Source organism: Ambystoma mexicanum, chromosome 7p, assembly GCF_040938575.1.
Source record: "Ambystoma mexicanum isolate Mex_15411 chromosome 7p, UKY_AmexF1_1, whole genome shotgun sequence".
Classification (NCBI taxonomy): domain Eukaryota; kingdom Metazoa; phylum Chordata; class Amphibia; order Caudata; family Ambystomatidae; genus Ambystoma; species Ambystoma mexicanum.
In genome coordinates this window covers 836,756,351-836,781,675 of record NC_090939.1, presented here as the reverse complement: position 1 = coordinate 836,781,675, position 25,325 = coordinate 836,756,351, and the positions used below count along the sequence as shown (strand labels likewise).

At 41.7% G+C, this 25,325-nt stretch overlaps 1 protein-coding gene across 2 annotated transcripts in view; it reads right to left on the bottom strand.

Annotated features, from left to right (window-relative positions):
* The window catches only part of NALCN (sodium leak channel, non-selective), a 3,431,684-nt gene that overhangs the window by 713,445 nt on the left and 2,692,914 nt on the right, over positions 1-25,325 (bottom strand). For both annotated transcript variants that reach the window (XM_069637002.1, XM_069637001.1), the window contains one exon: positions 23,364-23,500. In XM_069637002.1, coding sequence (XP_069493103.1) covers positions 23,364-23,500 — 137 coding nt within the window. The remainder of the gene's footprint in view (positions 1-23,363; positions 23,501-25,325) is intronic.

The window sequence follows — 25,325 nt, the reverse complement described above, 5'->3', positions numbered from 1 at the left end:
TGTTACAGTGCAGGATGTGTCCACAAACCACACATTCTCCTGGGCAAAAACCTATTTGTGCAATTATTACATAACATTTATGAGTACACCAGTCAACGTATGTGTACTGGCATGTTTTGTCCTAAGTACAAGAAGCAGGGGGCACACCCAAAGACCCACTGAGGAGGACAACAACCCATGGAGTAACCCACATAACCTAATAGAGGAAAACATGGTTAGAAATGCAAAGTGATACAGATTTATTACAATGTACACACCTTTAAATAATTGTACTTACAAAGATTAAAAGAAACAAATATATGACATTACATGCAATAATCAAACATTTCAAGTTGGTGTGTATAAGTAAACTCACATGTAGAAAATAATGACACATGATAACAAAAAAATTTAAAACTCAACTGAGACCAATGGCCCACATCTAAAATACTGTGACCACAATCAGGCGTCCACATCTTGGGCTTGACTGAAAGCAATGGTCCACTGCCAGTTTGTGGACACAAATACTCAAGGAGGTTTTCATGAAATGAACACCAACCTCAGTGTGCGTGATGCGTATCTGGTCATTGCATGGAATGCAATACCATCAAATGCCTTACCATTGAAACAATTGCATCGAAAAAAAGCATTGAATGCATTTTTTTTAAAGGTAAAGGGTTTAGTTTAATTATAATGGGTTTTAAAGGTTAAAAAAGGGGGGTTGGGTGGGGACCCCCCATTAAAACATGTTTTTTTTTTAAATGCATTAATGCCATTTTTTTCGATGCATTTTTTTAGACGGAATAGTATGTCAATGGTAGGAATTCAATGCGATGACTAGGAACCTGCGTGATGTACCCATTGAATCAATCATACAATGCATGTATTTTTTTTTTTTTTATTTGTTTATAGTTCAAAGAACCTTTACAAAATAGCACATTAATACAAAAAAAAAAATTCAAAAGACCAAACAGAATACAGAACATCTCATTAAAATTATAAAAGTAGCACAAAGCATTAACACAATTTCTGTATGAGAACAACCCAATAAAAACAAGATTTTAACACTGAAATAACGAAATCTCTTTCTCAATTACTTTCAAAAACTCAACCAAGGCAAAGATTAATGCTCTCTCATTTCCTTGCATCAATCGAGTCCAAAGAGATATCATACAATCTTCGTAATTTATATTTATGAAACGTAGAAAATGCTTTGTACGTATATCTCTAAAATGTGGGCATTCTAAAATTAAATGTTTTAGAGTTTCCTTCTGTTTGGTACACCTCGAAAAGCGACACTTAGTGACGCCTAGATTAGTTCCTACAGTTCGCCAGAATTTTGTTCGTTCAAGGGTATGAAATTGATTTAATCTAAATCTCATGTAATACATTCTGATTTTATTACACGGAAACAACGCTATATAATCACAACAATCATCTCTTTTGTGAAGGAATTTTGCATATTCCCTATAGGTACTCAAAGTTGATATTTCATCTAGAGTTTTACACCAGTCGTTCGCAAACAATTTATGTTTAACATAGTTAGGACGTATAAGCAAATCATCATTATCGGTGCCCAATTTATTTAAAGTTTTAGCCATGGTTTCAAGGTAGCTGGTGAATGAACTGGATGAGCAACCCTTTGTAAATTCAAAAAGATCCTGATATAAAGAATTATCAGGATAGTTAAGAATTTTGGAATAGTTTGAGAGAGCCCGCCAGGTAAACCTAGTGGACAAGGAAATCAGTCCCAACTCATGTCTAATGACACAGTTCGGGATTGATATAGATAAACATAAAGCTCTCTTCACTAAAGTGCCCTGTATGGAATCAAGTTGCCTATGCAAATTACTGACACAAATATCCATGGCATATAGAAGAATAGGCTCAACCTTCAATGTAAGAAACTCTAATAGCGGAGTCATTGAAAACTTACACAGCTTATGAAAGATAAATTTCATCTGGCTTAATAGTGGTCTGGCTTTCATCTTTATATATTCCACCCATAAGTTTATGCTATTCGCACTGCTCAGGCGATATCCTAGATAAGTAGATTCTTGTAGTTCACACAGACGAGTCCCCCCGATATTCCAGTTGAACTTTTTGAGTTTCTTATTTGATTTAAAAATCATTATACATGTCTTGGATGGGTTAGGTCGAAGATTATGTTCATACGCAAAATCTGTGAATATATTTAACTTAGCCTGAAGACCAGCAGGAGTTAAATCGAAAAAGATGAGGTCATCTGCAAAGGCTAACCAGTGTATTCTTAGTGAGCAAAGCCTTGCTGGTATCGTGAGTATGGATTCCCAAAGTTTATCTATGTCAGAGAGATAAAGATTGAACAGCAGGGCTGCAAAGTTGCAGCCCTGTTTTAAACCAAGATGAAGTTGCACTGGTTCAGTTAAAGAACCGCCCTGAGTTAGACGAATTCTACAAGATGTATTGGTATGGAATTTCTTGATCCAATAGATCAAATATTCCGGAATTCCAGACTTACGCATTTTGGTCCATAAAACATTGCGCACAACAGTGTCGAACGCAGAAGACATATCAATGGATGCAATATATATTGTGCTCAGTTCATTATTATTCACTCCGGCAATCAGATGTTTCATTATAGTTGCATTTAGTGTTGTTCCCATTTGACATCTAAATCCCACTTGGCATTTCGAATATATCTTATAAGTTGCTAGATGTTTATCAAGCTCATAGATAACTAGTATAGCGAACACTTTTGCCGCCGCATCTGTTAGCGATATCGGCATGTATTACAATTATCCCAAATATAAGTATGTTTTGTCACTCTTAGGCTCCCAAAAATCTCTTTGATTTTATGCAAAGTAGGCCAGAAGCCTGACTAATGTTATTTGTCCCTTTAAACTTTCTTATAGTTTTTTTTTAAAGTGTACAAAAAAATGTTTCAGACTGTCCATCTTGGAAGGGTAACTGACTAACAGGAAATACATTAAATGGTTATTCTAGGTTTTGATAATGTGCTCTGGTAAGTAAGGCAAGTGTAACATTTGTATTATGACTAAATATATACTGGAAGTGACCATTAATAACGAACATAACATTTTAGATAGAGGCCTTTTACAATGTTAGTGAAGTAAAATAATAACCTTTTCTTTATTTAGCTGAATTTGCAAAATGATTGCATCTTTCCCCTGGCCCAGAAAATATAAATGTTTCCCTCTAGTTATGCTGTTGTTTGCAAAAACGGCTGTGGTGGATTCAGCAAACGTACGAATGACAACGTGACCCGCCCACATAGAAAGAGGCAGAATCATAGACCGAGACAGTGAGAGAGAGAGTGAATGCAGAGAGAGTGATAGAGAGAAGGAGACAGTGGGTTGTATACTAATAGACCTTTTCACAATTGATCTCGGCAGAATTGATCTCGGGAGAATTGACCTAATTTAGAAGGTTAATTAGGACATAAATGTGGGGGTTAACCCCCCTTCATCGCCCATCCAATCCCCTTATATTATGTATAATCCAAAACAAACCCAATACATATATAAAATAACTAAAATAATATAAAGGTCAATTGTGCAGAAGGTCAATTAGGACCACTTTAATTAGGTCAATTGTGCAAAAGGTCAATTGTAAAAGGTCAATTTGGGTAATACCAGACAGAGGGCTAGATTGGTGTATGATATGCCGGGTTCAGATTGTTATCATTTTTAAAGATGCAGTTGTTTGATTGTACAGCGATAACTTTGGACACACAATGAACAAGCAGCAGCCATTTTGTTCTAACAAAAAAAAAATCAAAAATGCATTACATTTTAAAGAAATCACTGCATATGCGGAAAAACAAATGTCTTCCCAACGGACGCTTTAAGGTTGTGTTTTTTGGGAGACCACAGTGAGTCAAAGGAAATTGTAAATTCCAGCCAGTGTAAGGATCGACATAGTCCCATGTGTTGCGATGCTAGAGGGAATCTAACCTCGTGGAACCTACAGACGCACTTCTAGATGGTTCCCTGTTAATAAATAGAATTATTTTTTGTTTTTTTTTTACCGTAGAAAACGTTTAGACCATTTAGTATTTGGGTGATGGCAATCACGAGTGGTATACTTCTAAACTGGGGAACCATGAGAGGTCCACCAAAACTACCCTTCAGTTACCTCCATGGGGCAATGGCTTATAAATGAAAGAAGACATGGACCTACACACACGTGGCTCGATCACTCGCGTAAATGCAAACACGCATGCTCCTTGCCAAAGATTTACATATGGCTATACCGTGTGTTCTTATATTCTTTGCCATGTCATTCTCATGGATGGCTCATGTCTCATTGTGTATTTTAGCTACTCTTAACACCAGCCGTTATTTTAGGCATGTGTCTTGTACTGTTGACTCGTAAATTGTTGCGGGCTCATGTATTATCTTGTCAGCTGCAATTTTGCAAGGTATTAGCAATGGGACAAAAATGTACCTAGTGCCAAAAATATATTCTTTCAATCTGTTTTGCACCCTTTCAATGTTTCCCTGAGAGCTAGTGGGAATTGTGTTAGCACTGACACTTGGCTGTACAATGTATAGTTCGGTGCACATTTCAAGATAAATGATACTCGGCAATACTAATCCACTCCCGCTACCTTACCAGAACAATGATGTTCACATGTGTAAATTAAGACTGCCAAAAGTGCAATAGTAGCATTGATAAAATGTCTATACTGCAGTCATGTTATGTGATCTGGAAGGAAGCTATGCATAAAGAAAGCATGGGCTACATAACAGTTAGTGGTGCAGTAAAGCTGGTAAGATAGCTCAGTGGTTTGAGCGCTCGCTGCTACGATCTGCGTGTGATCTGCAGGTTGCAGGTTTGAATCCTGACAGTGCAAACTCAGCCTTTCATCATTCCTAGGTCGATAAACGGGTACCAACTTTGGTTGAGTGCTACCCTATGTAAATATGAAAACCGCTTTGGCAAAAGCACTATATAAATAACACATCATTATCATTCAACTTGGTGCACCTATGTGATATGATTGGTTATTTATAACACACTTAATACCCAGTGGTTCCTAAGCACGGACCCGGGGATCAAACCTGTGTTGCTCCGTGTCGTCTTGCTTCCAAAGCAAGCACGTTGCCCCTGAGCTATCCTCCCGAGACAATGTGACCCTCTGTTAAGTAACAGACAGTAATTATAAATCAATAATTTATTTTTTGATTTAGCAATGTACACCTGCAACAAAAGAGAAAAACATAAAAGTAGCAGGATTATACATTATACAAATCAGAAAAAGCAGCAACATTGTACCACTGACAAATAACACGCAAAGAACCTTGATATAATTAAGCGTTTGATCCATGAGCACAGCCTTTGCTTTGCAACATAAAATCATTTGGCAGGGCCCACGTAGTCTTTCAAACTTTCAAGGTTGATCAAATAAGTACCCTTCAAAAACATAGGATAAAAACAACTCCCGGCCCTACATATATGGTTTGTATCAGCAACTTTGTAATCCCTAAAAATAGGCAAATACTCTTAAAAAACAAAAACAAAGAGTAAAAGTACTCCCAACAAACAATGTGAAAAATACACATAGAAGATGCGACCCTGCTTTCACCCACACAGCCCCATAGTTCTGTTTAGCCCCCTAGTGCATGTGCAACCACAGCAAGAAACTATTATAACTGCCGGATCAGAAGAAGTGAACATGTAGTTTTTAATGTGCATGAATAACTGGCTGCAAAGAAATATTTATTACAAAAATATATTTATTACAAAAATATTTTCGTTTTCCATTTAAAACATATTTTTACTCACTTAAATAATAGTCTCATTGGGAATTGGACTTAAATTTTTACTCCCTAAAAATCATTATACTCCCAACTTCAAATAATAGGGAGTAAAATACTCCCACTTCCAAGTCTTATCTGGAGCACTGATAACACCTGTTATTACCGTGCTTAGAAGCTGGATGAGTCCCGCTTGAAGTGCTACATAAATACACAGTTTTATTATTCTTGCTATGGTAGTGATCCCCCCAGATTTCACTCAATCCCTGTGTCTCTCAAAGGCCATCATTATCCAGGCCCTGGTGAAGCTAAGGTGTATCCTAATGTCTATACAATCTCTTTTTTTTATCAATGTCACCCATTTGCCTCAGGTGAAAAGGTAATCCACATGAGTATGGTTGACAGTCAGGTCTGGACTCATGGTCATGCCTACGCGTCAAACACCATTTTAAACATGATGTGGATTATTTGGTGATAATGGGGCAAAACGTATCGCAGTCTGGGACCAGATTACAGAAACGTTGCACCGGTGCAAGTGCACATTTGCATGGTATTAGTACTCGGGCAATGTTTGCCCTATTTTTAAGAATACATTAACACATTAAAAAACGTGTTTCACAGTGCCAAGTGCAGTTTGGCATGTTATAAGCACCAGATACATTTTTAACACATTTTTGCACCAGGGCAAAGTGTGCCCTACTGCTAATGCGGAATGGTATTAGCACTAGGGCAAAGTTTGCGTTGGAGCAAAGATGCATGGAATATGTATGTTTTTTGCACTAGGGCCATTTTTGCCCTGGTGCTTATACCATGTCCAACTGCACTTGTCACGGTTCAAAGGTTTACTAATATGTTTCAGTGTTTTTTTAAAAAAAAGGATAAACTGCCCTAGTGCTAATACCGTGCAAATGTGCAGTTGAACCGGTTCAAAGTTTCTGTAATCTGTCCCCTGGTATTCATTTACAATCATAATGAAACTTAAATTCAATTCAGAATTTGTATAAAACTTACTAAAAGTAGAGGCTCCATCCTTCTAAACTTTACACACAATCCAACAATCCAACACAAGTATTTGCCTGGTCCGTGATGCCCAGGGTATCACAGAGACGATTTATAAGCATGGAATGATTGAACGTGTCAAAGGCAGAGGCCAGATCGAGGCGTATAAGGGTGGAAGGAGAATTGAAGTCGAGGTTTGAGAGCAGGTCATCACGGGTGTTCAGGAGAGCAGTGTCCATGCCTCTGGCTGATCTGAAGCCAGACTGGTTGTCGTGAAGGCAACCAACAGATTCAGTGTGAATGATTAGTTGGGAGATGACCAGAGGCCCTTTTTGGGAGAGGGTGCACAAGGCAGTGCTTGAGGGGGGATGGGAAGGATCCAATAGCAAAAGAGTGGTTACAGAACTCAGCCAAGGAGGGAGCGAGAGAGGCAATGCTGTCATTGATAGTTGTAGAGGAGCAGGGAAGCACCTGTTTGGAGGAGACTTTCATAGAGCAGACTGTCTCGGTGAACTCATCCAGTGATGTGGGTGAGAAGAAGGAAAGTAGGGGGAAGGAGGAGGGAGGGTAGGTGGAGCCTGCATTCAGGTGGAGGAAGGCGGGAGTGGATGAGAGAGAGGACAGGATGTCCTGAGTTATCATAGTGAAATGGGAGACCATTGCTATGCAGAGGGCCTAGGAAGGAAGAGGAGACATGGAGACTGCAGTAGGATTGGCAAGTTCCTTACAGATTTTGAATGAAAATCTCAGGCTTGTTGTTTGTGGCCCCAGAGATGTGGGCATGGATGTGGGCTTACTTCTTGGAGTGGATGAGGAATATGTATTGTCGTTGGAGTAGGCAGCAGGCCAGTTTGTCAGAGGAAAAGTTAGAGGCCAGCCCTTTCCGTGGCTTTCCACTTAGGTTTGAATGAGGCAAGGTCGGAGTCATACCAACTGTTGCACTTGGAGGTAGGCTTCATGCGGATCCTCATGGCAGGGGTAAGGATGGAAAGGTTGTTGAAGATGGAGAGGTGAAGGTTAGTGACAGCAGAGTCAACATGAGAGTCAGTCACAGGGGTGGGGGAATGAAGGAAGTGGCAAAAGCAGCTACTGAGTCTCACTTCATTGGTCGAATGGCAGAGAAGGAGACTGGCAGTGCGGGCAGAGGCTTAGCTGGGGAGCCAGGGAGCTCCAGATGTGAGCAGAGGAGAGAATGTTCAGACTAGGAGAGAGGTGTGATGAGAGGGTTGGAGAAGGAGATATCAGCTGAGATGAGCGCATCTGAGGTGTGCCCCACTTAGTGGGTTGGAATTGAGGGAATAATGTTGAGGGAACGAGAGTCACAGAGGTTGCGGAAGAGTAGAGTGGCCACATCAGGACACTCCAGGTGAATATTGGAGTCTCTGAGGAGGAGAAGCTTAGAGGTAGAGGTCAGAAGGGAAGATGACTTTTTATTAAACACAAGGGGTTTGAGAAATGCCTCTCCAGCCCTATTCTACAGACGAATTTCCCTGCCTCATAACTAAAACTAAGGATCTGTCAGGGTCAAGTAGTCAGTAACTGCCCTTGTGTTTAAACATTCTAAGCTGACCCTCACACTAGAAACAAAACAACAATTGGTGCAAGGAAATGTCTAAGAATGGATAGTAGTAAAAAGTGTTCACAATCAAAAATATATAAGGATAAATCCGACAAAACAACTTCCAAGGAAAGACCCTTGAATACAGAGGGTGGTTCCCATGTCCTGCACTTTTAGGTAGAATGGCAAACAGTGTCTCTTTATCCTTAGGCAGGATGAAAAAAAGTGTCTCTTTATCCAACAGTTCTTTTTGTGTCTTTATCCTGGATTCACAATGTTCTTGTTCAGATAATGAATTCCTTAATAGTTTTCTTTAACTTGTTCAAACAATAAATTCTAAGACAATCTTGCTTTACTTTGCTCAAACAATAATTTCCATATCAGCTTTTCTCTAACTTGGTCGGTCATACAATACATTCCAAGACTGTCTTTGTTTAGGTCTTTGGGTAATTTCTCCAGATTGCCTGGTATACTCCTCTGCCAGGAACCCTTCTGTGGGCTTTTCAGATCACCTGTTATACTCCCCTGCCAGGTATCTTCACACAATGTCCAAACTTTACACAATTATCCGTTTATCACAGTAGCACATCTCCTGAGGTGCTTGTCATATTTGCCCATGGCAACACTTGCCTCGGTTTTCTTCACACAACCCCCACACGGGCATCTTTTTTTACTTATACTTGCTTATGGTTTCTCTCAGCAGCATTACAATATTCTGCTTATCGGATATTTGAAATAGGATTGTACTATATCTGCATGCAACCACTTTGGTTTACTGTCCTTATTCGCACCTTGCAACATTCAGTTATTGGTTCACATGCACGTCAGTGTACCCCAGGGTCCACAACAACCTTTGTCAGACTCACCGGTCCTTTGCAGCTTCCTCGACTCTTGACATGCCTTTGGAACGAAGCCTCTTCACTGGATCGGCTCCACACATGATGCAGATATTCTCCCAAGACCTTCTACAGCTCTGCAGTCACTCGCCAGCTTCCACATGTGGCCTGGACCAAAGAACACTGCCTCCTGGTACAACGGCACCTCCAGGAGCACCGCTGCAGCTCCCAGTACTTCCGCTGTCCCTCAGGCATGCCTGCTGCACTTCCCTTTCTCTCTCGTCACGACAGAAGGTGAGCCTCATGTTCTTGAGCCGCTGCCAGGCTTCAGACGTCTTCCTCCTTCCTGCTTTCTTCTGCACAACGAGGATGATTATTCTACAGTGTCTAATTGACTCTGCCATTTTTAAATATCCTGCACACCTTGGACCCAGTAGAACAGCTAGTCTCCGGGTTAGGCTACAGGTTTCTTCCCATATGCATAAACTCCTTCCTCCTCTTCCTTGTCTCAGTACTTATGGTTTTATGGGAAATGAAGTCCATAGCTGTCATTGGGCTTCTTGGATGTTTTTCAAAAGTTTCACAAAAAGCCATATCAAAACCGGAAGATGTTATACATGAATTGTGAATGGCTGAGTCATAGATATCGGTTTGATTAGAGAGATTCATAGAAACGTTTTTCTGACCTTTACTATAGTGGGGAATTGTTAAGTGACAACAAGCCATTAAAGACTTAGGTATTAGAGAATCTTCATCAGAGGAAAGGGGGAAATACTGTGTCTCACCAAATGGAGTCACCACCTCGACCCGGTCATTGTTCTCTCCCATGTGATCCTCCCTCATAGCCGCCCCCATGGTCAGGATTAGGTTCCGGTTGTCGTGCCCTAGCTCCATAGGAGGAGGTCAACAGTGGGAAATCAGTGATGACTCATCACACATCACTATTATTTAAATATCATACTTAGGATTGGAGCATTATGGCATGTTTAATATTCCAAATCATTATTATGGTGGGTTAGAACAAAAGCAAGGAAATAACCTTTCTACCTGCAAAGTGAAAGCAGAATAGGGCATATCAGGTAAAAAGCCACTTGGGCACATCTCCACCTAGTAGCCATTACTCGACTCTGACCTCTAGATCTGATCCACATGGCAATGTACTGTTTGTTTGCAAATTAGTTGAAACGCTTGCTTTATGGCCCGAACTGGGACATTTTCAATCCACTGATCCCAATTGTCATCTATGGGGACCAGCGGATTGTATGCTGGCCAACTTCCACCAGCTGACATTCCACCATCTTTCTTCCAGGTATCCACTGTTGGGAAGCCAGAAAGTCCACATTCTAAATTCTGTATTTTTCCACCAGTGGAAACCCAGAGAATTTTAACCATACCACACTCTGAATCAGCCCCATTGCCTCATAGGTCTGTTTTTATTTATACATGGCTTCATCAAGTCAAGACGAGCAACTCGTTTTAAAACACAGTTTTAATTCTCCAAATCTGACAGCCCTTAAGGATTCAAAACACAACCACAGAGGTATCCCTCCCTCTTTGAAAACCACCATCACACACTGTAGGTGGACAAACTTGAGAACGAAGCATGAGGACAAGCTTACCATTTACCATCAGTAGTTTACTGGGTTTGAAAAAAGAGAAAGAAAACAACCTTTCTACCTGCCACACAGCAATGCACAATGTGTATGCAAATCGGCTGAGCAGTGCCACAAATGAGGAACATATAGTTGTCTTATAAGGTCATTTTTATAAAGCATACAATGCTCCAATCGCAAGGATATCAATCGAATCTGAACATGTGAGCCCCAAAGACGGTGAAACGCGTATGTGGTTAGTTGCTGCCTCCTTGCGAGCTGGGATTCTTTAGGTTCATAAAGCTATTTATAAGATCAAGAAGGTTTAAGGACTTCAGTGAAGGCATATCTTCCTATTATGCCCGCGTCTGGCTTGTTGTCTTACTTGACGTGATGCCAATCTTCAACCAGACAATCACTCTGGACTAGGTTGCGGCTAGTGCTAGTATCTCTAAAAAAATTACAACCATGATGAGGTAAGGCAGTCAGAAGTGGGAGGGAGTGATAATATGTACTTGGAGACCATTATGCATTTTCTATTTTTCTGCCAGATATGTAAAGGTGTGAGATTTAGGTTGTTAGCTTAAATTCTTTAGAGAAGAAGCTCTAGGCAATCGAGGTCTGCACTGTTTATCCATACAGGCTTCTTGATTTGGCTACATGTTATGCTGTGGAGTCGTAGTTAAGAAAGGCCTGATTTTAGGCGAATAATGCATTTACTTTAGAAGAAACTGTCTCCGTGATTTAATTCTGAGTTATGCGCATGTAACTGAAGTTTGATTTGATGTTAAAGAGGTTGCGCAGATTAAAAATGAGGATAACATTTGGGAGAAACACAAATGTATTGATATATTTGCAGATAAAATCCAAAGACATATGATGGAGCTTGAATGCCTATTTATGTTATGTTATGTTATTTGTCACTTATAGAGCACTTACTGCCATGGTATGGCATGGAAGCTCTGTGGGTTGAACACCCTTCGGAAGACTGTACTCAGAGATGTAAGAGGCAAAGAGGGGGTTTCTAGAATGTGTGTGGGCATTTTTGCCAGCACAAAGGTGATAATGAGGGCTAGGTCCATAGCCACAACCCATATTTATCATGTGAGAGAATGGGCACCGTGACAATTTGTTATGGGGGTGGGATAGTGCGAAGGGTCAGATTATGTGAACGGCTGGTCCAAATTTTGCATGGCTATCGGCTGTATTCTGTTGGATGAGGTGATGCATGTTTTGGGTAAGTGCAATCAAGTGGTGTTTGTTGAGAAGTATGCAGGTGAGTGGGCCCTGCCTGAGCAGGGTGCAGTTAAGATTTGTTGTGATGGCGTGCTTGATGTTCCATTGAAGAGAAACTGATGCCTATTAGAAGAGTAGGATACAATTTAGAAACCCACACCCCGGACCCCAAAGGAGGAAAGGAAACATGGCAGTTCAAACAAGCAGCAAAATACAGTTTGGAAACCCACACTCCGGGCCAGAAGGAAGAAAAGCAAGTGCGGCAGTGGAAAACAGTAGCGAAATACAGTTTTGCAATGCACACCCTGGACCCCAAGGGAAGAAGAGCAAGTATGGCAGTGGAAAACAGTAGCAAAATACAGTTTTGCAATGCACACCCTGTACTCCAAGGGAAGAAGATCAAGTATGGCAGTGGAAAACAGTAGCAAAATACAGTTTAGAAACCCATACCCTGGTTGGACTATGTTGATCTGACCTGGCTGACCCACAGAGCAGGGGCAGGTACAGGGACAATAAACAGTGTCTGCGGATGCACAGTTAGCAAATGACCAGCAATTACTAATTTAAAGCATTTAATTGTTGCACCTGCATTCTTGTACATATATTTTTAGGCAATTGAACTTGAGATGGTGGTTAGAACTTGCATGTCAGGGGAGTGATTGGAAGGTTAGGGGGACCGGAGAAAGCTCATTTTCACAGCAGTTCTTTAATGTGTGGTTTCAGACATGAAGGAGAGAGTGAACTGCTTGTAACATTAGAGCTGTACCATAATCCAAGATTCCAAAATGCCCAGATTCCAAGATGAAGAAGCAATGGAAATAGTACACTACCACACAGAGCAGACCTTCAAACCATGGTGGCCAATACAAACACAAGTTATGTTAAAAAACAAGCCAGCCACTAACAAAACGAAAATATCCTCAGCAGGTTGAACACAGCCTTGAAGACCATTGCACGCCACTACCCAGAATCTGACCGATAGCAACAACATAATTCTGCTGGAAATACCTAATTTCTCCTCGTCTTCCCTCAAGAATCTAAAGTCCCCGAAACCTTGAGTTTCTCTGAAGCCAGGAGGCCTCATCTATTCCTAATACACAGAACATAGGTGGTATCCTACAACACTAACCCACAAGAGGCTGCACCTGCTGATCACAGTCACAAGACCCCCAAGTCCAATGACGTAATACCCCTAAGGCTACTTCATTACAGCCTTCAGCTATTAGGGCAACAGACCCCTGATGTTTACAATTCCAAAACATAAATCGTGCAGCCGAGCAAGATAGCAAAATTCCCATCAGCCAACGCCCCCTTCCAAGCTTCTATTGAAAACTGAGATTCAAAAGAAATTTGAAAATGGAAGTGTCAACATTTTAAAACTTTGATTGGCTGCAATTAAGATGAATGGCAAACACCTTCATGTTGTTCACAAGGCAAATGCCTATGAAATAATGCAACACTTTTCAGGAAATCCAGCTACCAGTAATCAGTGAGCCCACTGCACAGTACAGGTTAGACCTTGCCAGAATGCAACTGCACAAAGGGCCTTATTTCATAGTGCGACTATGGTAATAAAATCACAATTCTTTATAACGGCCTATTAGCAATATACACAGATTGTTAATATTACCCCACTAGTATATTATAGAGTTCCTTTGATCTCAGAAGAGAAATATTGCACTGCCAGATAAGTTCTAACCATTGGAATATTTGGGTCTTCACAGGCAACCCTAAGATACATGACTATCTTATTATAGAGCACTTACCAGGCACTTGATCTTATTTTCCGGTGAATTTCCACAGAGAACAAGTGCTCCAAAACATATTCAACAAATCGCAAATACCAGGGACCACATGACGAAGGCCATCTGTATTTGCAGCCAGCCCACCTAGTATACTGTTTTCAGGCTCTGTTTGAAAATATTCCGGGGGTGTTGTGAGAATATATACATATATATCTCAAAGGGTTGTAAATCAGACAATACATTTTCAATTGAAAGCTTTATTTGAATCTCTAATTTTGCATTAAGTGACAATTCGATGCGTGTTTTGAGCTTCTTAAGTGCTTCCTCAGGACTTGTGAATATAGTATCTGTGCCTTGGTGTTCAAAACATAGGTATGAACACTTGGGTTTCAGATGTTTGGGTCTCAATATTCTGGGGATTAATGTTGTTCCCCTGGTTTTCCATACTGTATCAGTACTTTTATTGAAAACTATACTTAAAGTTTTTATATTTTTTTATTTATAATTGCTCATTTATAACACGCTTAATACCAACGTGTGGAATCTAAGCACAGGATCGGGATTTGAACCTGTGTTGCTCTGTGTTGTCCTGCATTCAAGACAAACACGTTGCCCCTGAGCTATCCAGGCCATGGGTAGTTAAAAAGGAAAGGAAAGGAGCTGGTACCAAGTTTAGCAATCTACCAAACCTTGCTCTACTTGTTTCTTGTTTCACTTAAAACACCCTTAGTTACAGTGAAAAAGGTTGGGCATGCACAGACCATAGTTATAATGTGACTTAAGCCCAAAGTCACAAACAGAGGCACATATTGAACAGCACTGGCCACTTGCGCCCAACCCACTGAGACTTGTTGCAGTGTGGATAAAACGCAGATTGACCAGATAATCATAAAATATTACTTCAATAGAACATAAGTATTTAATGGACAGCCTTAAGAACATTTTCTTTTTAAAATGTATTTAAGGGATATGTTCCTTCAAAATGGGATAAGGTTGACAGTAGATGCCATGACCGTATGTAGGAGAACAACTGATGATGTTATGATCTTTGCTGTTGTTAAATATGATATGACATATGATAGGATATTTAATTTATTGCGCGCCTATACACAAGTGGTCCTAGCATGGCTTAGGAGAAAAGATATGTTAAACCTGGTATTATGACTCAAAAAGGAAACCGAATGCTATGTTAATGGCAGACCTTATATGTTAGATTTTTTAGTAGTTATTGATGGACTATCAGCTTAAATGATTAAATGATTTGATATGATTTTTTCGCAACACAGTTTTTTTTACCTAGATTGTATGTTTTATTTAAGATATAATGTTTTTTTATTTTATGTGCATAATGACAAATTTGTTGGATAAAGATCATTTGACTGACTGACATCCACAATACATGCAGGCATTACCACCGTAAACATTTTTGATGATTTTGCTTCCTCAATATATAGAAGCATTCCCAATGTAAATCACATTAATGTTGTTGTGCCAACATATATGCCAACATTGTCATTGTAAATCACTTTTATGATGTTGCACGAGCCATATGTTATATTATACAGTATTTGTTCTACTCGCTTGCCCATCACAGTGGGCTTAAGGCACATAGGCCTTGTCTGAGAATTAGGAGTATTGGAACCCTGCAACAGTATAATCCGATCTTGGGCTGAGGGTAGGAAAGTGGAGTTTGAAAATGCAAGGGTTGTTATCGGTGGGATAGTGCTAAGGTAATGTGTAATTTGAATAATGGTGATGGCATGATCTTGTCCGGTTAAGTCTTGGTGCTAGATTGAGTTGGTAATTGAATGTGTGATGAGTCAGCAGCGGCTAATGGCGCCAGTAGTTGGGGTAGCAGGAGCAGGACGAGCACAGCCACACACGTCTCTGGGTCCCACCACGCCCCCTCCGCCATTGTCCCCCCCGCTTGTGCCCTTGTGACGAAGCCCACAATGGCCAAGGGAGCTGGTAGTTGGGGTAGTTGGGGCTAGGATGGAGTGAACCCAACATTTTGTAAGTGGAGCCGTGAGTAAATGATCAGGCGAGCAGTGGATCACTGAGGACAAACGAGACCAGGCTCCCTGATAATCGAAGGGGGAGCCTGGCCTACGGAACAATCAGCATAAACGCTGAAAGGGACCGTCCATACGCCTCTACTGGCTGCGATTATGGAGAATCCTTGTGAAACAGAGAGAGCACATGTGAAATATGAGAAACACAGATTAAGGGGCAAGTGCTTTCCTCTGTGGCGCAGCCTACTTCTTATAATATTTCACTGACTTTTTTTCCTTTCGTGAAGACTGGTTGATGGAACTCTAGCCTGTACTCAAACCCTAGCCTTCTATCCCCTGTGAGGCTATTTATAGCAGCACTCTTCAGTTGGTGATTCTGAGACTACGGAGAGGAGGGGTGATGACTACGGCTGTTCCTCGAGTGGCTGGGCGCCTCCACCCCAATTTGACACATGCCAAATTGATGGGCTACTATTAACTGTTCTTATAAGGAGTAGGGTGGGAGACGGTCTCTGGCAAACCCTCAAGTTGTCAGGACGTTCCCTCACTCCTCCTCCTAGGTGTTACATAGTTCGCCACATACCGGACGCTGCCCCTAGCTTTCCCCAAGCAAATCTTTTAGACCTTTCTGGGAGGCTTGGCATAGGAGAGGTGGGGGCAGACAGACTTTGGCACCCTATCGAGCTGTTGTGGCATTCCCCTCCCCCCGCAGATCCTTTTAAATATTATATATTATTGCATTCCCAAAGTGTTTTATCATTGCATTTCTGCTGCGTTGGCGAGTGATTATATTGCCATTTTAATGTGTAGTATAAACTGCGTATACAGTTCAGATGTTCCTTGTTAATCCTGTTCTACTACCCCAGGGTTCCGTGCGCTATATAAATAAAATAAATATCAAAATATCAAATACTGCACGCTGACGACTTAGAGTACCCTATTCACCTTCTAGGTTTTAAGTGAACTTAAGTGGATATTAAGCCCGCATTTATAAACCTTGCAAATTTTCCAAGCGTAAAACGGCACCTGCTCGTTCACCACACGATGTAGCTAAAAAAAAGAAACAACTATTAGTTTGAAATCTGTTAAGGAGGCCGACACGCGTATCAGTGAGATACATTTGTTGGGCGCCCTTAAAGACCATCCCTTACGGTCACTACTACATCTGTTACTGTTTATGAACGCTGATTGATTGTAACTGTTTATGAACGCTGATTGATTGTTACTGTTTATGAACACTGATTTACATATCTGATTCTATGTACTGTTGATTGTCCTATGTAAAGCACTTTGGACAAAGGCGCTATATAAAACACAACAAATACAAATACAAATCTGTCACTAGAAAATCATGTAAATGAGACCCACATGACAGCTGTATTAGTGCAGCTGCGCCAGGTATCGGCGTACATTTATCCAGCGAATATAGCAACATGGATTAGGCTCTATGGATGTGATCACCATGTACTTCTCTTTTGAACTTTGCGTAGGCTGTATAACCTCTGCACGTTTCACGTTGTTGTAATTCACCGTGGACGCTTCATTGTCTGTAACCCGAAGCACGGAAACCAATCTGAAACCAATTTTAAGTTCAAGCGCCTTAGATACCTTTGGGTTTTGCACGCTATACAAATAAATAAACATAAACATAGTGGCATGGGAGCCTTAGGCAATGACATAAATACAGAACAGAAGAAGGTAGCTTCATCTTCCGCCCCACCCATCACCTAAAGACCTAAGTAAAAAAAAAGTCAGAGAAGGAAGATCAACTTTCCAAATGTGAAGTCCCCAGGCATGAAGATCAGGAAGGGGGTAAGAACTACAAAATCCCTGTTGCTTTGCATTCTAATCATAGAACCCCAAATACAACAACAAACAAGAGACTCCCATTAAATGGACATGATGTGGAGGACAAGATCAGAGGGGAAGCAGGTGTGCCGAATACGATAATTGAGCACGGTGTGCCCACAAGCAATGGATTTGGAGGCTAGAACCTTCAGGAATGATCTGCACATTTCAAATACCGCCTTACATATAATCAAACTGATAGATGATGCGCGGACTAATACTGAAGCAGGGAAAATGTCAGTAGTCCTATTGTGAACAATACTCAACATAATGTCGTGCTCAACAGCCCCCATTCCCCCCCATGAGAAATGACAACGAGCATAAATACTGGGATTTATATTGTCAAATAGACACACTAAAAGAACAGGTGGCATTACTAGTCAATTAAATCTGCCTAGCGTAGGAAGGCAATCTTCCCCCTCACCCGGTTCTGCTGAGCTGACCCGTAAGAAAATGTTCATTAGAGGAAACAACGATATCCCACCAGGATGATATATCTCGTAGAGTCACCCCACATCGCCTGCAGTGCCTGGACAACAACAAGACCATAGAAAGACCAAAATATCAAAACCTCCCAAAAGTAATGGAACTAAACCTTCACAACAGGCATAAACCTCCTATTGGTCCACAAATAGCTAGAATCATGTTCTATCCCCCTCTCCAACACACATGGCCAGGTAAAAGGAATTGGGTTGGAACACTAGGCAGCCTGGCCCTCGGCGACTAGCACCAAGATTAAGGATTATAAACAATGATTTTCATATTGCAACGAAATAGGCTAGGGCAATATTTATGCATAAAGTACCCAAACTACAGAAGTAGGCAATTTGAAACCGCACTAGCGCTTACAAATAAATGCATCCATTGGATACACCATGTGAGGGGATGCGCCTCTGTGATCAAGGATGATTTATTATTATGCACTAGAATACCAGATGACGCGTGCCCACGCAGACACTCATCTTTTTGATCCCATTGACAGAATCACAGTTAGTGCATGGACTATTGCCCTTGGAATTTACAACTCTTCCCCCACATAATTCTAACATAGAGCTTAGAGCATATCCTCTGAGGAATGTTGCTCTAACTAGCTAAGGCAATAGTAGGGAGCAGGACAAAAAGGTGCGATGAACCCAAAAATTCCCAGCAGGAGAGACAACAATGGGTCAAATGGGGTATCAGAAAAGCCGCCCATTCCCAGCATAAATCCACATCAACCACACCAGTAGCCACGGATCTTGGCCCTGGGCTTGATGCAACTGATTGACGAGAAACAGATGATGTCAACGCCACCCGTATCAAGGAATGTACAGGGACCCTTACTCTAGTCTCAAGAAATATCACAGGAATCGGGGAAACACCCGTTCAACTCGGATTGGTGGGATTATATTAGATCCCACCAGATCATATGTCTCCAAGAAACCTGGGCTTGTTCTGATAGACATCTCCAAGGGTACACTAGATACAACAGACAGGCAGGTGGGAGGTCTGGTAACCTGGTCCGATTCAGCGTTCAACAGTGAGGTGAGAACAATTTCTTGAACACTGAGGACGTTCAAGAAATACACATTGGGAAAGGGACAGTTCACCATATTATATTATTTAATATGTTTAATAGACTGAATATTATGAAAGAGGACAATGCGCTAAGACTAGTCCAAGAAATACTTAGGATGCTCCCAGAGAAACTGAGCAGGTATTCGGTTATAATACTGGTTGGTGATTTCAGTGTGCTGTTTGAGCCGCTGAAGGACCTACTCAGTGTTTTTGAGGCAGAGGATATACCCGATTCAAATGCAAAATATCTACTAAAAGCACACAAATCAGCCCTGGAAACTGCACGTGTAATAGCCATTCTTAAGCTAAGAGCATGTAACTGCAGGCTCATTCGAGTCCAACCGGCTAGACGGACATTTGTTCTTTTGTAATAGAAGCACACATATTGATCATATCCTTATAAGTGCAAAGGACTGGTCCTTACTAAAGGAGATGTTTGTTGATGATCGAGTGGATGGTGATCATCGGCCATTGTGCGCAAGAATTGGAATAGCTACAACAACATTGGATACAACAATAGTGTTAACATCAAGATACAATGCAATGCGAGAAGAAGAACAAAGTGGGATGATATTGTAGCAAGTGAGATCAGACCCCTTATTTATCATTCCATACTACCATCGCTTAAATCACTATTGTCAAATAGCCTAAGCAACAGTGAGAGTGTCAAGACATATGACTCCATGAATCTCACATATAGCGCCCTATGTCACCAAACCGAAAATGCTAGTCCATACCAACGCTATATAGTATACCAACTGGTTCGATAAAGAACGTTGACAGGCAAAAAACGCACTTATCATGGAGGTTAAGAAATGCATAGGCCCGGACAGCTCGAATTGGAGAGCTCTGAGTGCATCTTAGAAAATTGTTATTAAAACCAAACAGACTACCTTTGTGCCAAAGGAATGGCAGGAACTCTTAGTTACATTAAAGAATAAAGGTAGCTCCAGATTTTGGAGTGAGGTGGCAAGAGCATCCACCAGGGAGAAGAACACAAGACATGGGAACCTATCAGAGGAGGCACGGAGGATGAATTTACCTGAACTGTGTGCCTCCATCGGGCATGAATCTACATTCGATGTAACTGTGTCACCAGAGGACCTCATAGAGTGGAACACCCCCGAATCAGAATTAAAATATTTGCCCTGAAGGAGATCAAGGACACCCTAGAGCTCCAGAGGGAATGCTCCAGAACCTGACATGGTTCCTATAGATCTCTACAAGAAGGCCATAGATCCCTGGGCCCGTGTCCTTCTTGTCATCTTCACTGCTGCCGTATAGCAGGGAAGAGTTCCTAGCTCTCGGACTGATGCTACAAATATTGTCTCATTATATAAGAAAGAGGAAGGAGACAACCCAGCCAATTACAGGCCCATATCTTTGGTGGATGCGGTCAGCAACATTTTTTCATATTGTTCCATCTCTCAGGCTGGGATAAGGATAAATCAGTGGTGAGCCATCTCCCGGCCATCTTTCAGCTGGGTCTAAGCACAATAGATCAGTCCATTAGGCCGTTCCTGCTACAGCAAAAATATGTCTCATTAAGAAAAACAAATCTTCGTACTGCCTTTATTGACCTAAAGACAGACTTTGACGGGCCCCCAAGAAACAAACTGTGGACGTTTCTTGCAAACCTCCAAATTCCCAACGGGCTCTTGCGAGCTATCATTAACCTGTATTCAGACAATACAGGGAGAGTGCATTGGAATTTAGCTGGTGATACCACTGCAACTATTAACATCAATCTGTTCGCAGACAATCCAATTTTGGTTTCCAAAACTCCTTTGGGTCTAAGGAAACAGGTGGCAGCATTTCATGAGGGGTGTAAAGAAAGTGGTCTCACCATTAACATGAATGAAACCAAAGTGATGGTATTAGATCGGCCCCATAAAAAACAACCAAACTTACATCTTCCTATTGAAGGCCAATGCCTTGAACAAGTCGACATGTTTGATTGCCCAGACACAAGGCTTTCTAGTAATGATACCTGGACTGCGCAAATAGAGAAAGCAAGATTGAGTCTAGACGGAGCAAGTAATGCCACCTTAAAACTGGCCCCTAGGCATGGGAGTGGTGCTGTATCTCCTACACCACAGCTTTATAGTATGCGTGCCAAGCCCAGCTGTCTATGGGGATGCAATTTGGGGGGACACCCAACGTATTAGATTACGGGTAGTGGAGAATGCATATTGAAAAAAGGCTACTCTCCTAGGTAGTCGTACTTCTAGTATGGCCATAACATAGAGCTAGCCCAAAGGAACATGCTGGATGTGAAAGCCAACCGGGCGATTATTAGCTGGGTACACATTTGGGCATTAATAGACCTTTTGTCCCTGAGTGGAGGAATGGCTATTCCTTGGTGTAGGAATGTTAAGGCTGAATTAACTCCCATGGAATTAACACGCCTATAGACTAACACTCAATAGTCACCCTGAGAAATGTGTTTAGGATGCATTTTTAGATGTAACTTTTACATTATCTGTTTTCTTGCATTTCGCTTGGGTTTCTGCTCTCTGCAACCCACGAGCAATCCTTTGCACCTGCAACTAAGTCAGCTGCTTGCAACAGCACCTCGATGGCTTTGGGCTGCAGTGCGCTTTACAAATACAAAAAATAACAAATACAATAAATACATTTGCTGCAAAGATGCAAAGATGAAGATCAACATAGACAGCTCCCTTGGATCTTCGGTGCAAGCCCGAGAATCCCAGTGCTGCAAACTGGCTCCAGGACCAGAAAGGCATTTGGATGCCATAGGCCCTTCATTTGCCTGCTCGCTCTATATGATACACAGGTTTGGCACCTTATTTTATTAAGTTCACCGCTATACAACTGGTATGTATCCGAATCCGAACACACTGCCCAGTCTGCACTGCAGAGAAAGAACATGTCGGATGTTTTCTCTTTTTATGCCCATTGCATGACTACTGTAGAAGATGCTCTTTGAAACCCATTCTGTTAAAGTATAACATTAGACATGTATCTGATGCATTAACCCTGTCTACTGAATTGACTGTCTTTGCCTTCTCTAAGTACCTTCACCTGGCTTAGATGGAGTTAACTTTCCATCTGCACGATTAACACAAGGAGTAGACTGAGATTGCAGACCCTCTGTATTTGAACATGAAATGGGCGCAAGGGCACCATCATGCCAGGGCTGGATTAAATGATATGCACATGAGCACTTTATCTTGCAGTGATGTATTTTATGTTACGATTGTATGTTATGATAATGCATTTAATAATGGAATTTGTTTTATATGCTTTTTATACCATGTGTTTTATTATCGTGTTTTATGGATTCATCTGGAATAAACATTGAAGATTGTGTGATGAACTTGAGAGGTGCTCAAAGGGGCCCTAATATTGTGTCGGGGGGGGGCTTTCGCCATGGTTGGTTTGTGGTAACCAATGTCAGCAGTCCCATTGTAAATCACTTCCATGATATGGCATCCACCATATTTGCCATCCGTGCCACTGTACAACTCTTTCATGAAGTTGCACTGAAAATAGATGCCACCATTTCAATGTAAATCATTTTCATGATGCTGCACCTACAATTTATACAGGTATTGCCACTAAAAATCACTTTGATGAATTTGGGACCACAATATATGGCAGCATTTTCATTGTAAACCGTTTGAGTGATTCTGTCCCAGTAGATACCAATATTGCCACTCTAAATCACATTCATTAAGCTGTTCTCAAAACACTACCAGTCTCTTGCATTTTCAAGATGCTAGTGGGATTCCCGTCCCACTAAACAAACACATGCACCCATCCCACTTAGATAAACTCACTCAGTTGCAGTCACTCAGTTGCACTCACTCAGCTTCACTCATTAACTCAGTTTCACTCACTCACTCAGTTTCTCACTCACTTATTCGCTCACTTATGTATCACAACAGTATTCTTTATATATGCCTACATACATGTTTTAAATGTGATTCGCTATGCAGATTTGTTTCAATTTAAAAAATAAACAATCTTTAAGAGCACATGGCACAAGGCATTCTACCTTAAATACCAAATAGGTATAACTTGAAGTCATTATGAGCTACTTCGCTCACCATCATATCTTTGTAAATAATTAGGAATTAGCGAACTCTAGAATAACAAGATATGTACATTTCTCCTATCATATTGATCTGAACAAGGTTTGTCTTGCTGAAGCTTCTGGCATGCTTTCTGTAATTAAACGCCTTCTGCTTGCCAAGCAAATGCAAAGAGGTGTACCTTATTTTAGGAACTGTGAAGTCAGACGGAAGCTTCGATATTTTCACCATCTGCGGCCTGTTTGGAAACTTTTCAAAGATCCGGAGACGTAAGGGCAGCTTTTCCTTGGTATCAGCGTTGGCTTCACTTTGCTTTAGCTATAAAAAAGAGATAGAAAGTACAACAATCTGTATTTATTAAATATAGAACTACGAGAGAAATGAGCTGAGCGAACAGAAGATGGCAGCAGAGGACCGTACATGGCGAGCAAGGTTTGCAGCAGCGATATGAGGCGGAAGATTAGTCAGCACTGGGCCATTTCGTTATCTAAAAGCTAAGTAAGTCCTTTATCAGAAGAAGAGGGCGCGAATTCTAAGGGATCAGAGACCTTTTAATTGCATATGCGTAGAAAGCGGCAAACTCCATATTCAACAGGAAGGAGTTATTTAACGTTGCTTTCTGTTCTCTTTAATGTGCGTATATATTTCTGCTACTAAATACTCGGCTGCCTCCAGTGAAGTCGCCGTGAGAATTACAGCAGCGTTTTGACAGGCGCATTGCACACTGTTTATGTCTGTTAATCTTTTGCATCTCATGGAATGACAGGTGGTGATCCCTTCCACCGTGTACACTTTCCTTTGAGCGGTTCTCTTATCTCGTAAAAGTCTGCGCCAGTCTTTTCCTCCTCACAAAATGGCACATGCATTCTGGACCTGCACAACGGGCTGCCACAAGCATTGCACTTCCCAGCAGGGGAGTTGCTAGGACTGGAAAAGACCCGGGGCTAAACTGATGTCGGAACTGTTGGGACTGGGGGCTAACTAGTCTTTTGGCTGTAGCTCCTGAGATTCTATCCGGGGCTACATCCAAAAGATCAGGGGCTATAGCCCCCTTACCCCCCCCCTAGCAACGCCCCTGCTTCCCAGCTTTCTGCCCCTCCCCCGCTCGCCACCTCCCTTTGCTTTTCTAGGCCTGTAATCTAAAAGATGGCTGACACAGGTGAGCATTGCAGCAAATCGGATTGTGGGACACATGATGCAGCTGTCTGAGATCGTGCACACGTGCAGGGCCTACACTAGGATTTGCAGGACCCTGGGTGGCAAAAGATGTGTGGGCCCTGACTAATTTGCATACATAGAGACATCAGTGATATCACAGAATGAGTCTTTAGTACGCAAAGGAATAATTTATTTATTTATTTATTAGTAACATTTATAAAGCGTGCATCAGCCCGGGGGCATCGTGGCGCTGTTACAGGCATAGTTAGCACATAGGATACAGAAGAAGGCACTGTACATACTTAGTTGCAAAAAGGAGGGAGGGTGGGTGAAGGGGGGCAGAAAGCACTGTACATACTTAGTTGAACAGTGGCGGGGGCAGAGGAAGTTGTGTTAGTTGATGAGTGTTGTTTTGAGCTTCTTACGGAAGGCTGTAAGAGAGGTCTCAGCTCTAAGGGCCTCATCACGAGTCTGGCGGTAACCCTTAAATGCGGCGGTATCGCTATTACCGCCGCATTTAAGGGTCCGCCAGATCATGGCCATGGCGGATTTCCCCCCAGCTGTGAGCTGTGGGGAAATCCGGGCAAAATGGCCGATTTTCAGTGCTATTACCGCCGGCGGGAAATCCGCTGCCGGTAATAGCGCACATTTTCCCCATTGGGCCCAATGGGGAATGAGGAATTCCCGAATGGGCCCAATGGGGAATGGGCAATAACCCTTCCGCCAAACCTGTGATCCGGCGCTAATAGCGCCGGGGGGTGTGGCGGTAGGCCTATTAGCACCGGCGCTAATAGCGCCGGCGTTACCGCCCAACTCGTCATCAGGCCCTAAGTGTGTTAGCTAAGGTGTTCCATAGTTTGGGTACTAGGTGTGGGAATTCTATCATGCCTGCTTTGGCTCTTTTGATTGGAGGGATGCAGAGTTTATTTAAGTGGCAGGTTCTGTTGGGGCGAGATGAGGTGTCTCTGCAAATTGCTTCTGATAG